Genomic DNA, 15,587 nt, shown 5'->3' with positions numbered 1-15,587 from the left:
TCTTCCTCCTGGCATCCCACATGGGCTATCATTTTTGCCAAAGTGTGTTCTATGCTTTAAAATTACCTTTGTTTTAATCTCATTTTGTCTGTGAGTGTTAGGAAGAAATCAATAGTATTGATGTAGTTTATAATACTGTCTAGCAGTTTATTAACACATGTATCTAAACTGTCCAATTGTCCTTGTCGCCACAAGTTACATGCCTCAAAGTGTCCTGCCTGTATAGTGAGACTTCCCCCTCCCACCGTCTTCCACTTCCTTCTTTTTGCCTGATTTTTTTTTTTTTTGAAGACACAGTCTTGCTCTGTTGCCAGGCTGGAGGGCAGTGGTACAGTGGTGCGATCTCGGCTCACTGCAACCTCCGACTCCCTGGTTCAAGCAATTCTCCTGCTTCAGCCTCCCGAGTAGCTGGGATTACAGGCACGCACCACCACACCAAGCTAATTTTTGTATTAGTAGAGACAGGGTTTCACCATGTTGGCCAGGATGGTCTCGATCTCCTGACTTCGTGATCCGCTCACCTCAGCCTCCCAAAGTGCTGGGATTACAGGTGTGAGCCACTGCACCCAGCCCAGCTTGATCTTATTATACACTATGAGTGAGGCTCAGGAAGGATGATGCTAATGTGGACAGAGTTATCTCTCTGAAAACAGATTAGCCTATAGTCAGGAAACTGCAAGTGCATTACTAGTTGATAGGAGGGGAGGGACAACACCCGAGCTGGAGTTCCTGGCTTCCAAGAGTAAAATTTATTAACTCCCTTGTATCATGAAGATGAGAAGGCCCCACTTAGGGGGTGCAGGAACCGCAAGGAAGCAAGCAGGAAAATCATAGAGGAATTAGCATTAGATTCCATATTCTGTATAGCAGAGATTTACAGCATGATGGGATTTGAGGTTTTAAATCCTGAGTTCTCAAACTGTGGCCTCCAGACCCGCAGCATTGGCAATTTGTTTAAACTTACTGAATCAGAAACACTGAACGGTGGGTTCCAGCAATCTTTGTTTTAACAAGCCCCCCAGGGGATTCTGATGCCTGTTGAAGTTTAAGAACCACTGTTCAAAACAGTAATCAAAACATTAAGTTTCTGCAAGGTTAGGGGGAATAATCACAGAAGGAGTACTGGGTCTTCCTATACTTTTCTTACCAAACAAGCTGCCTCATAGAGCTTTTTAAAACTCATCAAAACTGTGGAACCCATTGGACTTCCAGTGAAAATTTGTTCTACAGAGGTAAATCTAGAAAATGTTTAGATTAAAAAGCTTTAGAATGGCCGGGCGCGGTGGCTCACGCCTGTAATCCTAGCACTTTGGGAGGCTGAGGTGGGCGGATCACCTGAGGTCAGAAGTTCGAGATCAGCCTGACCAACATGGTGGAACCCCATTTCTACTAAAAATATAAAAATTAGCCAGGCGTGGTGGCAGGCGCCTGTAATCCCAGCTAGTCAGGAGGCTGAGGCAGGAGAATTGCTTGAACCCGGGAGGCAGTGGTTGCAGTGAGCTGAGATCGCGCCAGTGCCACTCCAGCCTGGGTGACAGAGTGAGACTCCACTGGAAAAAAAAAAAAAAAACTTTAGAGTAAATGTTTCTTCTTGGCTTCCTCTTAAATGATCTAAAGGATGATGGAGATACTTCCTGTTTGCTTGTTCACACTGTATCCACAACAAATAGTAGGTGTTAGATTAAAATGTATTGAGTGGCTGCATGAATTAATGAAGGATAAATATCAGTATACACATCCCTTATCCTCTACAGCAGGGACCAGCAAAATATGGCCCATTGCTTGTTTTTGTAAATAAAGTTTGTTAGAATGCAATCACACCCCTTCATTTACTCATCGTTTATGGTTGCTGTTGGGCTACCATGGCAAAGTTGCAAAGTTCAAACAGAGGCATGGTAAATAGTAAAGTATTCACGAACTGGCTCTTCATGGAAAAATTTTGGTGATCCCTGCCCCAGGGTAGTGATTCTCAAACTATAGTGTGCGTACAGATTTTCCACAGAGATTGTTAAAATGGAGATTCTGGTTCATGGGTGATGCCAGTACCACCGGTCAAGGACTGCGTGGGGTGGTCTGGAAAAAGAGCTAGGAGAGTGTTGTGTAATAAGGTCAGGGCCCAGGTGTTTGTGGCTTATTTCTCTTGGTTGCTACATGATCATTTATGACTCAGCAGCTCTCAAATCCTAGGCCAGACACAGTGGAAGAGTAAATCATTTTATTAAGAAAGGTTTAGCATCATGAAATTATCCTCCTTTGGTTCCTGGGAACCAGCTCAACCTCACTTTAGGCAGGCACACCTCTCCAAGTTCCCTAGAGGAATTCTACAGAATTGTGAGTGCTCATGGTTTCTTATTTTTCTAAGTGTCTGTGGTCACACTTCACCCACCTGTCCCTCTGGGCAGCCTCCAAGCCCAGCCTTTTTATTTTCTCGGTGGCTCTGCAGGAAGCTAAATCTGGAGAAGCAAGGCTACTCCAGCCAGAACCCACTTGGATGGGTTTTCCTTAGTCTTCAGGTTGAAAGTCCACACGTAGGTGGGTCCCCGCTGACTAGTCTTGTACACAGGACAGGAATAGACACTGCGGCAGTCCTGCTTATCTGCAGGAATGGCCTTGATGAACATCACAGGCATAGGGGGTGTCAGATCTTTCAGCTTTGCCTCTGTAATGATCCCAGCCTGAGGATAAAACATAAGAAGAGGCACCTGAGATCAGACCCAGAGCCCAGCTAACCAGCCTTGCTCTTGTCAGCAGATCCAAGGGAGGAAAGACCGGGCATGCATGGCTGCCTTTATGCCTGCCCTCTGCCAGGTTTTCTCAGCAGCCTGTGATGGAATGCATCTGATATGTAGAAACACGTTTCTATTCTTCTCAGCCTAAATCAGGTGAAGCAGAGTTCCAAAAGCCATTATTTATCATATACAAATGAATCCCTTTGGAGCTTGATTCTCCCTTAGTTTCTTTTTCCATTAATTCATTTCACAAGCATATCGAATGTGTATATTTGCCAGATGTCAGGCTAGGTGCTGGGGATTTAAAGATGACTAAGACACAGTTTCTGCCAGCAAATGCTTTAGCTTTTAAGGCTTTTGTTATGTCCTGTTTCTGCTTCTTTTCTGTTTCATATGCAACCTCCTCCATCCTCTAGAGTAGAGAGAGCTACATTCTATCTTTACTCGTGTAACGTGGACCTGACTCTTCTGTAGCTTTCCACATGAGGCCTCCGTATGATTTTCTGAGCTATTTCAATACAGCTGTACACAGCAATTTTTCCTACTAGTCCCGAGAAATGTTCTGCGGAGCCAAAGTCTCCCTTGGTCAAATACATTTGGGAAGTGGTGCTTACCATATTCTGGACTTGACATTTTACAACATACACTACCACACTGAAGACAAGAAGTCCTAGGAATAAAGAAAACAGTTTATTTAACCTGATGTTTCCCAAACTTAGTTGACCACAGAACCTTTCTCTTTGCAACCTGTTCATTTCCCATGGCACTAGTGCTGTATGGAACGTAGTCTGGGAAATGCTGATTCAGAGTGTTTCACAGATTCTTTGTGTCCATGTGACTCTGAGGCCTTTATGCCGTGGACAAAATCTGGTTTATTTGTGTTAAATTTATTTAAAGGGAAGGATGTACCTCTTCACTTCTTTTAAAGGCTGATGAGGTAAGGGATGGTGAGTAACAGAATTAAGGTAAACAATGGGGACCTCCTTGCCCCACAGAGATGAATGTTTATGGCAAGGATAAGGAACAGAGGTAGAACCTCTTTTTTTTCCCCCACATACTGTAAAACCAATCCTTTTAAAGTGTATAATTTAGTGGTTTTTGGTATGTTGACAAAGTTGTACAATCATGATCACTGTCTAATTCTAAAACATTTTCATCTCCCCAAAAAGAAACTCTATATTAGCAGTCACATTAGCAGGAGGTATTGACAGCTCCAATTATTATGGTTGAATTGTTTATTTCATCCTTTAATTCTGTCAGTTTCTGTTTTGTATTTTTTGGGGGCTCTTTTGTTAGGTGCCTCCATATATACAATTGTATCTTCTTGATGGGTTGATCTTTTTATTCTCATAAAATGTCCTTTTTTTTCTCTATAATTTCTATCCTATTTATTTTTTGGTAACAATTTGTATCTTACAAAGTCCATTTTGTCTGATATAGTATAGCCTCTTAGCTGCCTTTTGGTTACTGTTTTCATGGCATATCTGTTTCCATCTGTTTACTTTTAACCTATTGGTATCTTCTAATCCAAAACGTGTCTTTTGTGGAAATGATATAATTGGATCATGATGGGTTTCATGGTTTATTTTTTAAAATTCATTTAGCTAATCTCTGCCTTTTTAAAATGGTAGTGCTTAATCCATTCACATTTAATGTAATCACTGATTAAGTAGAATCTGCTATTTGTTTTCCATATGTCTATGTCTTTTTTATTTCTCTAGTTCTCCATTATTGTCTTCTCTTGTATTAATAGACATACGCTAGTGTATCATTTTAATTTCCCTTGTTTACTATTTTTTAAATTATTAGTAATTGCCTTGGGGATTACAATTACCATTCCAAGGCTGGGCATGGTGCCTTACACCTGTAATCTCAGCACCCTGGGAGGCCAAGGCAGGAAGATCTCTTGAGCTCAGGAGTTGGAGACCAGCCTGGGCAACATAGGGAAAACTCATCTCTATTAAAATTCAAAAAAGTTAGCCAGGCATGGTGGCACATGCCTGTAGTCCCAGCTACTTGGGAGCTGAGGCAAGAGGATTGCTTGAGCCCAGGAAGTTGAGGTGCAGTAAGCCCTGTTCATGCCACTGCACTCCAGCCTGGGTGGCAAAGCAAATCACCCAGTCTTAAACAAACAAACAAACAAAAAATTCTAATGTACATAACAATCTATTTCAGATTAATTCCAGCTTACTTTTTTTTTTTTTTGAGATGGAGTCTCACTCTGTTGCTCAGGCTGGAGTGCAATGGCGTGATCTCGGCTCACTGCAACCTCTGCCTCCTGAGTTCAAGCGATTCTGCCTCAGCCTCCCCAGTAGCTGAGACTACAGGTGTGTGCCACATGCTTGGCTCACTTTGCCCTGTTGGCCAGGCTGGTCTCAAACTCCTGACCTCAAGTGATCCAACCACCTCATCCTCCCAAAGTGCTTGGATTACACGCCTGAGCCACTGTGCCTGGCCTAATTCCAGCTTACTTTCCATGGTATACAAAAACTAATCTTGTATAGCTCCGTCTCCTCTCCCTCCTTTGGGCTGTTTTTATCATTTACATTACATCTTTATACATTTCTATCCATCAACACAGATTTATAATTATTTCCTTATGCAGTTGTCCTTTAAGTTAGATAGAAGAGAAATAAAAATGACAAATTATGCATTTATACTATCTTTTATACTTACATATGTAATTGCCTTTATCCATATTCTATATCTTTGTGTGGACTTGAGTTTCTGTCTAGTGTCCTCTCCTTTCTGCCTGAAGGACTCCCTTTAGTATTTCCTATAAGGCTGGTTTACTAGTGATGAATTCTTTCTCTCTCTCTCTTCTTAAAAAATCTGAGAATATCTAACTTTCTTCACTTTTGAAAGAGAGTTTTGCTGCAGGTAGGATTCTTGGCAGACAGTCTTTTTCTTTCAGCATTTTGACTGTGCCATCCTACTGCCTTCTCTTTCATGGTTTCTGATGAGCAATCAGCTATTACTCTCATTGAGAACCCCTTGTAAGTGATGAGCCACTTTTGTTGCTTTTAAGATTTTCTTCTTGTCTCTATCTTTCACCAATTTGACTATAATATGTCTCGGTATGGATCTCAGAGTTTGTTCTCCTTGAATTTCATTGAGCTTCTTGGACATGTAAATTAATGTTTTTCTTCCAATTTGGACAGTTTTGGGTCATTATCCTGGCCCTTTATCTCTCCTTTCCTTTCTAAACTGTCATTGTGCATATGTTAGTATGCTTGATGGTGTCCCACACGTCTCTGAGACACTTCATTTTCTCATTTTTTTTATTCTAACTGGATAATTTCAATTCACCTGATTTTAAATTTGCTGATTTTTCTGCCTATTCAATTCTGCTATTGAATTCCTCTATTGAGTTTTCATTTTGGGTATTATATTTTTCAACTCCAGAGTTTCTACTTTATTCTTTTAAAAACATATAATTTTCCTCTCTGTATTCTCTATTCAGTAATACATTGTTGACACAATTTTCTTCAGTTATTTAGACATGGTTTCTTTTGGTTATTGGAACACATTTAAAATAGCTGATTTAAAGTCTTTGTCTAGCAAGTCCAGTATTTGATCCCCCTCAGGAATACTTTGTGTTGATTGCTTTCTTCCTTGTGTATGGCCCATTCATTTTTGTTTCTTTGTATGTCATAATTTTTTTTTGTTGAAAACTTGGACATTTTAAATAATGTGGCCACTCTGCAAATCATATTCTCTCTCTCTTCAGGGTTTGTTTAGTGACTTTTCTGAACTGATTCTGTAAAGTCTATATTCTTTGTCAAGTATGGCAACTGAAGTGGCCTGCCCTATTAGCTTAGAGGTCACCAAATAATTGGACAGATTTTCTTAAATGCCTGGAACCAGTAAGTCACAAAGTCTTGGCTGAGTGGCTGTGTGCAAGTGTTGGAGCACACCTTCAATGCTTAGCCAGGCAATTTAACTTAGATTTAACTCCCCTGTTTTCCTAGAACCTCAAGGTTAGCTACAGTGTACAGCCTTCTCAACTCTGTTGAGCATGTCCACAGCTGTGGGTGTGTGCACAGATCTGCACATAGGCATGGCCTAGATTTCCAGGAACATGTCAGCAGTTTTCAAAGCCCCCTGTGGCCATCTCATTCTCCAGCTTGCCCTTTTAAGCTTTTTGGTTAGCCTATTGTTTGCTCTGCTATTATCTACCACTTCAGACAAACTGCAGTGTTAAGCAGTTGTCTTTGATTGTCTTCAACAAATGCCCTGGGGAGAAAGGCTGTTGCTCTGGGTGAGTTCCAACTCAGGTGAAATAAGAAAGACTTGTGAGTCCAGGGAATCCATGGACAGGCAAAATAATGACAGTTTTTTGTGGGGTTAACAGGGCTTTGAAAGTGCTCCAACCCCATTTTGCCCCTTCCAGTGGTTTCTAGGTTACTGGTTTTCACTGTGATTGTGGTCTGTTGGTTTTATAGGCAACCTCCAAGCTAGGGGTTGGGTAGAGATGGGAATAGACAAGTTAAAAGGCCACAGACTGTTCTTCCTACTGAGATTCAGCTGTTTTGCTTGAATAAACACTTCTTGGATTGCTGAAAGCCTTTGGTTAATTTCCAGAATTCTAAGAAAGTTGATTCTGACTCAGTTTTTGTGAATGTTCTCATTGTTTTATGGAGGAGAGGATTTTAGGAGGTCCTGGCTCTTCCATTTTTGCTGACATCTTTCTGGGATAAAACCTTTGAGAACAACAGCTTATGGTGAACAAGTATTGATTTTGGGGAAGTTTTTATTATTATTTACAATGAGTTATGAAAAATGGGAGGTTGACAATTGAAACTGATATCCTTCCCCCACCTCCAGTGTCATGACTTTCCTTCTGAGCTTCTTGCCTACTTTCCTTTTGGTACTTCTCTCATTTTGGTGGTTTGGAGGATTCTATTAATAGCTGTGGCTTGCTCTAGGCCACCTTATACCTAATGCAATCCATATATGATCTCCACTGACACAATCTTGTGCAAATGTTCAAGTGGAGAGAGGGAAGTCAACTTCCTTTTCAAGATTCAGGATGTCTAAACATTATCCTACTTTACTGTCCTTTCTGTTGGCTCTTGAATTGCTTTCCTAGGGCTGGCACAATAAAATGCCACAAACTGGATGGCTTGAAACAACATATTATCTCATAGTTCTGGAGGCCAGAAGTCCTAAGTCAAAGTGTGGGCAGAGTGGGTCCTCTTGGAGGTTCTGAAGCAGAAACCATCACATACCTTTCCTAGCTTCTGATGGTTACTGGCAATCCCTGGAATTCCTCGGCTTGTAGATGCATCACTCCAATCTCTGCCTCTCTCTTCATAGGGAATTCTCCTCTGTGTCTCTACGTGGTCTTCTTTGTTTTTTTTTTTTTTTTTTGAGGTAATTTGTTTAACTGAAAGCCTATATGGAATGAATGCATTTCCTACTGCTAATAGTACTCCAGGAGACTGTTACTTGCTGTATCCAACAAAACAGTAAGCATTATAAAACATGTCTCAACAAAATTTTCCATCTCCTTTGCCTTTTCGTTTCTTTTTAAAAAAATTTCAACTCTTAGATACAGGCGGTACATGTGCGGATTTGTTACATGGGAATATTGTATGATGCTGAGGTTTGGAGTATGGATCCCCTCATCTAGTTAGTGAGCATAGTACCAGATAGGTAGTTTTTATTAACCCCCACCCTTCCCTCCACCCTCTAATAATCCACAGTGTCTATTGTTCCCATATCTGTGTCCATCTAGGTGGTCGTCGTCTTCTTTTTTTTTTTGAGATGGAGTTTTGCTCTTGTTGCTCAGGCTGGAATGCAATGGTGCAATCTCGGCTCACTGCAACCTCTGCCTCCCGGGTTTAAGCAATTCTCCTGCTTCAGCCTCCCGAGTAGCTGGGATAACAGGCATGCACCACCATGCCTGGCTAATTTTGTACTTTTAGTAGAGACAGAGTTTCGCCCTGTTGGTCAGGCTGGTCTCAAACTCCTGACCTCAGGTGATCTGCCTGCCTCGGCCTCCCAAGGTGCTGGGATTACAGGTGTGAGCCACTGTGCCCAACCTGTGTGGTCTTCTTGTAAGGGTACTGGTCATTGGATTTAGGGTTCCTGATAATCCAGTATGACCTCATCTTAACTAATGACATCTGCAAAGACCTTATTTCTAAATACTCATTCTGGGGTTATGCCTGGACATGAATTTTTGGGGGTACTACTTAACCAAGTAAATTTCTATTTGCATATTCACATGGCCTCCTGGGATCTTCTGGATCTTCTAACAGTTTTGCCCCATTAGCTTTATGTTGACTGCTAAGAATAGTTTAGTGTCACCTGTCAAGTGGGATATTTGACTAGGGACTCTTTCCAGATTATGTGTACAACAAGTGTACACTTCTAGAATTATCCATTCTTGTTCATTACATTTATCCCAGCCATCTGTGCTTGTTTGCTAGTTTCTTACCGGTGACAAAACATCTCCAATCTCACGTGACTCACGTTTTTATTAGCCTTTGATGAGGAATCTTTTCAAAATGCCACTTTAAGTGATATCTACTGACTCCTCTTCGCTGACATAGGACAACATAAAAGGCAGAAGATTCCTGCCCTTTGAGAGCTCATGAATGAGGAAAGTGGACCAAGGAGGTGAGGCAGGAGAATTGCTTGAACTCAGGAGGCGGAGGTTGCAGTGAGCCGAGATCACACCACTGCACTCCAGCCTGGGTGACAGATACACAGCAGCAGCAGCAGCAGCAGCAGAGATAGCTGACTCCAACACTTTTTGAGCACTGCCTATGTGCCAGGTACTGTTCAAGTGTCTTACATATTAGCTCGTTTAATTTTTACAATGACACTATTCTCCCATCTAACAGGTGAGATCTGGAAAGGTGAAACTGTATCTAAGGTTACAGAGTTAATAAATGGTGCTGGATTCAGATCCAGCCAGTCTGGTTCCAAAGACCTTGCTATTAACCTCTCCACTCTACTGCCTCTGCAAAGGCTATGTTCTTTGCATCATCCCTGGCTAAATAAAAATGGCTTGATGGCTTCAAGGAAAGAAAGGTTATCTAGAGAAAAAGATTCAGGAGCATCTCTTTTAGTAGTCACACTTCATAGGAAGCAATGTGTATTTAATCAGCCTTCAGAAAGATGCCCTTTGGTTCATCCCAAGCTTTACCTGTGTGTCCCAGCAGGCACCTTCCATGAAGAGGCCGTGGATGTAGGCCCCTTCCCGAGGAGGACTCCTAAACTCTTCTCTGTTCTTCTTCGTCACGTCACATTGCAGGGCCATCTGGTCCAGTGGCCACTCATTCTTGCGAGCCGTGGACTGCATGATGGCAGTCAGGAACGACTGGGGGTTGAAGAAACCTGTCAGCCACACAGTGGAGGGCATTGTAAAGTCGCCCGTCCAAGCCTCTAGCTCCTTGATTCTGTTGAGGAGGTCTAGAAACCAGGTTGCCAGGCCTGCTGTGGAAGGGTAGGCCCGTCTAGCCCAGGACTCTGGCACCAGGTCGAAGTACAGGGCATTCTGTAAGTTCTCCATGTGGCTGGTCATAGTCAGCTCCCCCTGAAGATAAAGAATAGGGGGGGGAAAGAGTGAGACAGTGGGAAGTCCCTCCAAGCAACTGGGCCCAGAGACCCTTGGCTCATGGCACCCAGGCGGACAAGAGTTATCCATCCTTATTCATGTCATTTGAATGTGACTCCGGGTTGGGTGACATAATGACTGTCCTGTTTAGTACTTGCTTTGGAAAGTTTGTCTCACAGAAGCTGGTCCTTGAAAATCCTCCCTGCTCTGATGTCGGAGTCTCAACTGTCTACTGACAGTGTTTCAAAAAACACAATTCCTTCCCATTGCAGGCTTTAAACCATTTGTGGGTTCAGTGCTACATGACCCTACCCTAAAGCTCAAATTCCATGACTCTCCTGCATGCAGCTTAGAAATCCAAGAAGCCAACGCCTGCAAAGATCTATATTACCCCAAATCAGGGATTTCCTTCAGAAATCGAGCTATTGGATATGTAATCAACTTTAAGGGACACTCTTTCAACAGCTAGATAGGATTTGTAAAGAAAGGTTTACACTGAACACCATCTTTTTTTTTTTTCAGAGACAGAGTCTCACTGTGTTGCCCAGGCTGGAGTGCAGTGGTGCAATCTCTGCTCACTGCAACTTCCGCCTCCCGGGTTCATGTGATTTTCCTGCCTCAGCCTCTTGAGTAGCTGGGATTACAGGCCCCTGCCACCACGCCCGGCTCATTTTTGTATTGTTAGTAGAGACAGGGTTTCACCATGTTGGCCAGGCTGGTCTTGAACTCCTGACCTCAAGGGATCAGCCTGCCTCACCCTCCGAAAGTGCTGGGATTACAGGCGTGAGCCACCGCACCCGGCCTGAACACCATCTTTAAAAGCAAACTTTGTAACTTTGGCTCTGCCAGTGATCTATGGCAATTTCTTGAAGACCCCATTTCTATGGTTGTGGTTTCTGTAACAGGTGTTAGGGCACTTGACAGCGTTTGGTTGTTTCATCAAGGGCAGACTGCTAAAATGTAAGATGTTCTCACCTCCACAGGGCCTGGAGTCTCCTGGCCTGTGGGAAAGGAGACTGGCACATAGAATTCTAGGTCTAACTCTTCCTCTTAACTTTTGGAATGCTTTTTTGTTTTTTTTCTCAAGATGGCATCTTGCTCTGTCACCCAGGCTGGAGTGCAGGGACACAATCTCTGCTCACTGCAACCTCCGCCTCCTGAGCTCAAGCAATTCTTCTGCCTCAGCCTCCCAAGTAGCTGGGATTCCAGGCGTGTGCCACCACACCCAGCTAACTTTTTTGTATTTTTAGTAGAGACGGGGTTTTACCATGTTGGCCAGGCTGGTCTCGAACTTCTGACCTTGTGATCTGCCCGCCTTGGCCTCCCAAAGTGCTGGGATTACAGCACCGTGCCTGGCCCACTTTTGGAATTCTTAAAAACAGTTAAGCATACCTACCTTAAGATGAACATATTTCAGTCTCCTAAGTGACAGCCAGAGGCTCCTGATTTATAAGAAATAAACTACACTGGTAACTTTTTTATGAACTTCCCACATGGAGTGTAATTATTACGAATTCACTTTCTAGACTGTAGTGTCTGGTGGCCGTACTATTTTAAGACATAAAAACCTTAATATTTTAAAGAAAAGACAAATATCCCTCATCAGACCGGTGACAGATGGACCAGCCTGAATGAGTACAGTGTGAATTAAAAATGTTTCCCCCCAAGTAACAGGACTTTATTACAGGGATAGAAAATAGATTTCATTCCACGTGTCTATCCAGATGTTTTGAGGTGGATGACCAGAGCAGGGCATTGTGATGAATCTGAGGCCACATCAAGGCTCAATGGGATGTAAAAGAGCCCTGTATGTGCCACCAAAGTTTATCACTTTCAAACAAACCCGAATTTGATGAGCAAGTTTTTTCCGGTAGATTTCCTTAAGGATCTGCTGAAATGAATAACCTTATTAGGTTAAAATAGAAAAAAACTGTTTCCTTTCTTTGGAATCTCTGCTTTAGCGTACACAGGCTTCTGAGAAAAGGGTTTCAAATGCTGCTTATGTCTCTGAGCCCAAATCGAGCTTCTCAGACAATATGGTCTTCCTCATATCTGTAGTTATGTGATAATTCATTGCTACATGCATTGTATAGCTTATGTAATAATTGTTTCCTTTTAACTGGTTAGTTAATAAAATAACATTAAGTGTAAAGATTAAATTTAGTGCAAAGGACAAAATCAATGGTCAAGAAAGATCATTCCCTTGTCTTATGAGACCCTCTGTGTAGCCATGTCTTCCCTTACTGCATTATCAAGGACGTTCACGGTCATGGTGAACAAAAGTGATGAGGGTGGAAAACCTGGCCTTGTTCCCAAACTTAGAGAGAAAGCAGGCCGTCCCTCACCATTAAATCTGTTTTCTTTGGATATCCTTTAAGTTGACATTTCCTTTGATTTCTGTTTTTTTTTTTTTTTTTGATACTTTAAAATGAAGATTTGGTGTTCACTTTCATCAAACGCCTTTTCTGCATTTATGAAGATGATCACACAATGTTTAAATTTAGCGCATTAATATGGTAAACTTCACTGACTGATTTTTGAATCTTAAAAGTAATCTTGTATTCCTAGGCTTACTGCATTTAGCCATGATATATTATCCTTTTCTTATATTGTGTGATTAGTAATCTTGTATTCCTAGGATTACCGCATTTAGCCATGACATATCATCTTTTTCTTATATTGTGTGATTTGATTTGTTAACATTTTGCTAAGGAGTTTTGCATTTGTGTTTATGAGGAAAGCTCATCTGTCATTTGCTCATAAGGTATTTGGTGTCACGTTAATTCTGTTTTCATAAAATTTGTTGAGAAGTTTTCTCTATGCTTTTTTTTTTAAAAAAAATATGCTTTTTTTTTTTAGGGCAGTTTTAGTTTCACAGCAAATTGAGCAGAAAGTACAGCGATTTCCCTGGACACATGCACAGCCTCTGCCATGATCAGCATTCCCCACTAGAGTGGTACATTTGTTACATGTAATGAACCTGCATTCACCTCATTATCACTCAGAGTCCATAGTTTACCCCAGTTTGCCCTTTGTGTTGTACATTCTATGTGTTTGGACAAATTTATAATGACATGTATCTACCCTTATAGTATCATATTGTACCATTATAGTGTAATAACAAGTATCCACCATTATAGTATTATATATTATTGCAGTATAATTGTATGTATCCACCGTTACAGTATCGTACAAATATAGTATCATGTTGTGTCATTATAGTGTATGACAAGTATCCAACATTATAGTATCATATTCATCATTATTGTTTCAGCGTCCTAAAATTTTTCTGTGCTTGACCTACTCATGCCATTGTCACTCTTAACTCTGGGCAACCAGAGTTTTTACTGCCTCCATTGTTTTACCGTTTTCAGAATGTCACATAGTTAGAATAATACAGTATGTAGCCTTTTCATATCGGCATCTTTCACTGAGTAATATGCGTTTAAGTTCCCTCTGCTTCTTTTCATGGCTTGAAAGCTGATTTTTTTTTTTTTTTAAAGCATTGAATAACAATCCACTGTCTGGATGTACTGCAGTTTTTCCATTTACCTACTGAGCTACATCTTGGTTGCTTCTAAGTTTTGGCAGTTTGAATAATGCCGTTATAAACATCTGCAGGTTTTGCATGGTGATTTAAAACATTAAATTAAACTTACAATTTTGAGATAATTATAGGTACATTTATAGTTGTAAGAAATAATACAGACAGATCTTGTGTACCCTTTACCTGGTTTCCCCGAATGGTAACAGCTTGCAAAACTATAGTCCAGTATTACAAGCAAGATATTGACACTGATACAGTCAAGACACAAGACATTTCAATCACGATAAGGATTCCTGTTTTTTCTGTGGTGTATGGCTGAAGTAGCACGCTTGTTGTCTAAAAGTTTTCTGTCTTGCTAGGCTGTCTCTTCACTGGTTCATCTCTCTCTCTGATGAAGAGAACAGTTTTGTTCTTGTTGCTGTTTTGTCAGCATCCACTGGCATTTCTGGTTTGCTGGCTTTCTTTTTTTTTCTCCCATTCTGAGGTCTATGAGGCATAAAGAAAATCCAAGAAACTCACTATTATGTCCTTTCTTGGGTCCTGAGGTTCCTAGATAGTCTTCGTTCCTCTCTACATGTTTCAGAGTCTTATGTTTCTTCTATATACATTGGCCATGGTTTTTATTTATACTTAGCAGGAGGAACAGGGGAACATATGTCTACGCCATCTTCCTCGAAGGAGAAGAGTTTATGTAAAATTGGTATTATTTCATCCTTAAATGTTGGTAACATTTACCAAGGATACTTTGCGGATCAGGGGTTTTCTTGGTGGGAAATTTTAAATTATGAATTCAATTTTTAAAATAGATATGGGCTATTTAGATGATATATTTTACTGGAGTGAGCTTTGATGGAGTCTTATCGGGAATTGGTTCACTTCATTTAAGTGGCTGAATTTAATCACAGAAAATTACTCATATTCTCTTATAATGCTTTTAATGTCTATAGGATTTATGATGATATCTCCCCTTCCATCCTGATTTTTTCAAGTTTTTGTTTTTTCTCTTTTTTTCTTATAAATTCAGGTAAATGTTTATTAATTTTATTCATTTTTAAAAAGAACTAGCTTTTGGTTTCATAAAGTTTTATAAGTTTTGTTTTCACTTTCATTAATTCTGCTCTTTATAGTTTCCTTCCTTTTGTTTACTTTGGATTTGTTTTGCTGTTTTTTTCCTAGTTTCTTAAGGTGCAGCTTAGATAATTGATTTGGGAGATTTTTTCATTGCTGATATTTGCATCTCATGCTATACATCTCCCTCTAAGTTCTGCTTTAGCTACATGTTACCAATTTTATATATTTTTATTTTTATTTTATTTGATATGTTAGAATTATTTAGAAATATGTTATTTAATTTCCAAATACTTGTAGATTTTCTGATTATCTTTCTGTTATTTATTTTTAGTTCAATTACACTATGGTCAGTTGATATACTGTGTATGATTTTAATCCTCTCATATTGTTTTATGACATAAAATATAGTTGATATTGGTGAATGTTCCATGTGCTCTTGAAAAGTATGCGTATTCTGCCATCGGAGTGTCTGTAAAATTGGGAAGTTGGTTGATCATTTTTTGTCCTAACTGGTTTTCTGTCTACTTGTTCTACTAATTATTGAGAGAGGAGTTTTGAAACCAACTATAATTGTGGATTTATTTCTCCTTTTGATTCTATCATCTTTTTTTTTGCTTTATGTATTTTGATGCTTTGTTATGAGGTGCCTATACACTTAGGATTGTTATAT

The 15,587-nt window shown here is 40.5% G+C and overlaps 1 protein-coding gene across 1 annotated transcript in view; it reads right to left on the bottom strand.

Moving 5' to 3' along the window:
* Positions 1–1,607: 1,607 nt before the first annotated feature.
* Positions 1,608–15,587, bottom strand: part of DNAH9 (dynein axonemal heavy chain 9) — a 372,533-nt gene continuing 358,553 nt past the window's right edge. The window contains exons 68-69 of the mRNA XM_008010391.3: positions 9,889–10,278; positions 1,608–2,675 (exon numbers count right to left, since the gene is read on the bottom strand). Of these exons, the coding sequence (XP_008008582.3) occupies positions 2,448–2,675; positions 9,889–10,278 (618 nt within the window). The 3' untranslated portion in view covers positions 1,608–2,447. The remainder of the gene's footprint in view (positions 2,676–9,888; positions 10,279–15,587) is intronic.

This window comes from Chlorocebus sabaeus, chromosome 16 (genome assembly GCF_047675955.1).
Source record: "Chlorocebus sabaeus isolate Y175 chromosome 16, mChlSab1.0.hap1, whole genome shotgun sequence".
Lineage (NCBI taxonomy): Eukaryota > Metazoa > Chordata > Mammalia > Primates > Cercopithecidae > Chlorocebus > Chlorocebus sabaeus.
The sequence above is the reverse complement of the archived record's forward strand: the minus strand, read 5'-3'. Positions and strand labels throughout refer to the sequence as shown.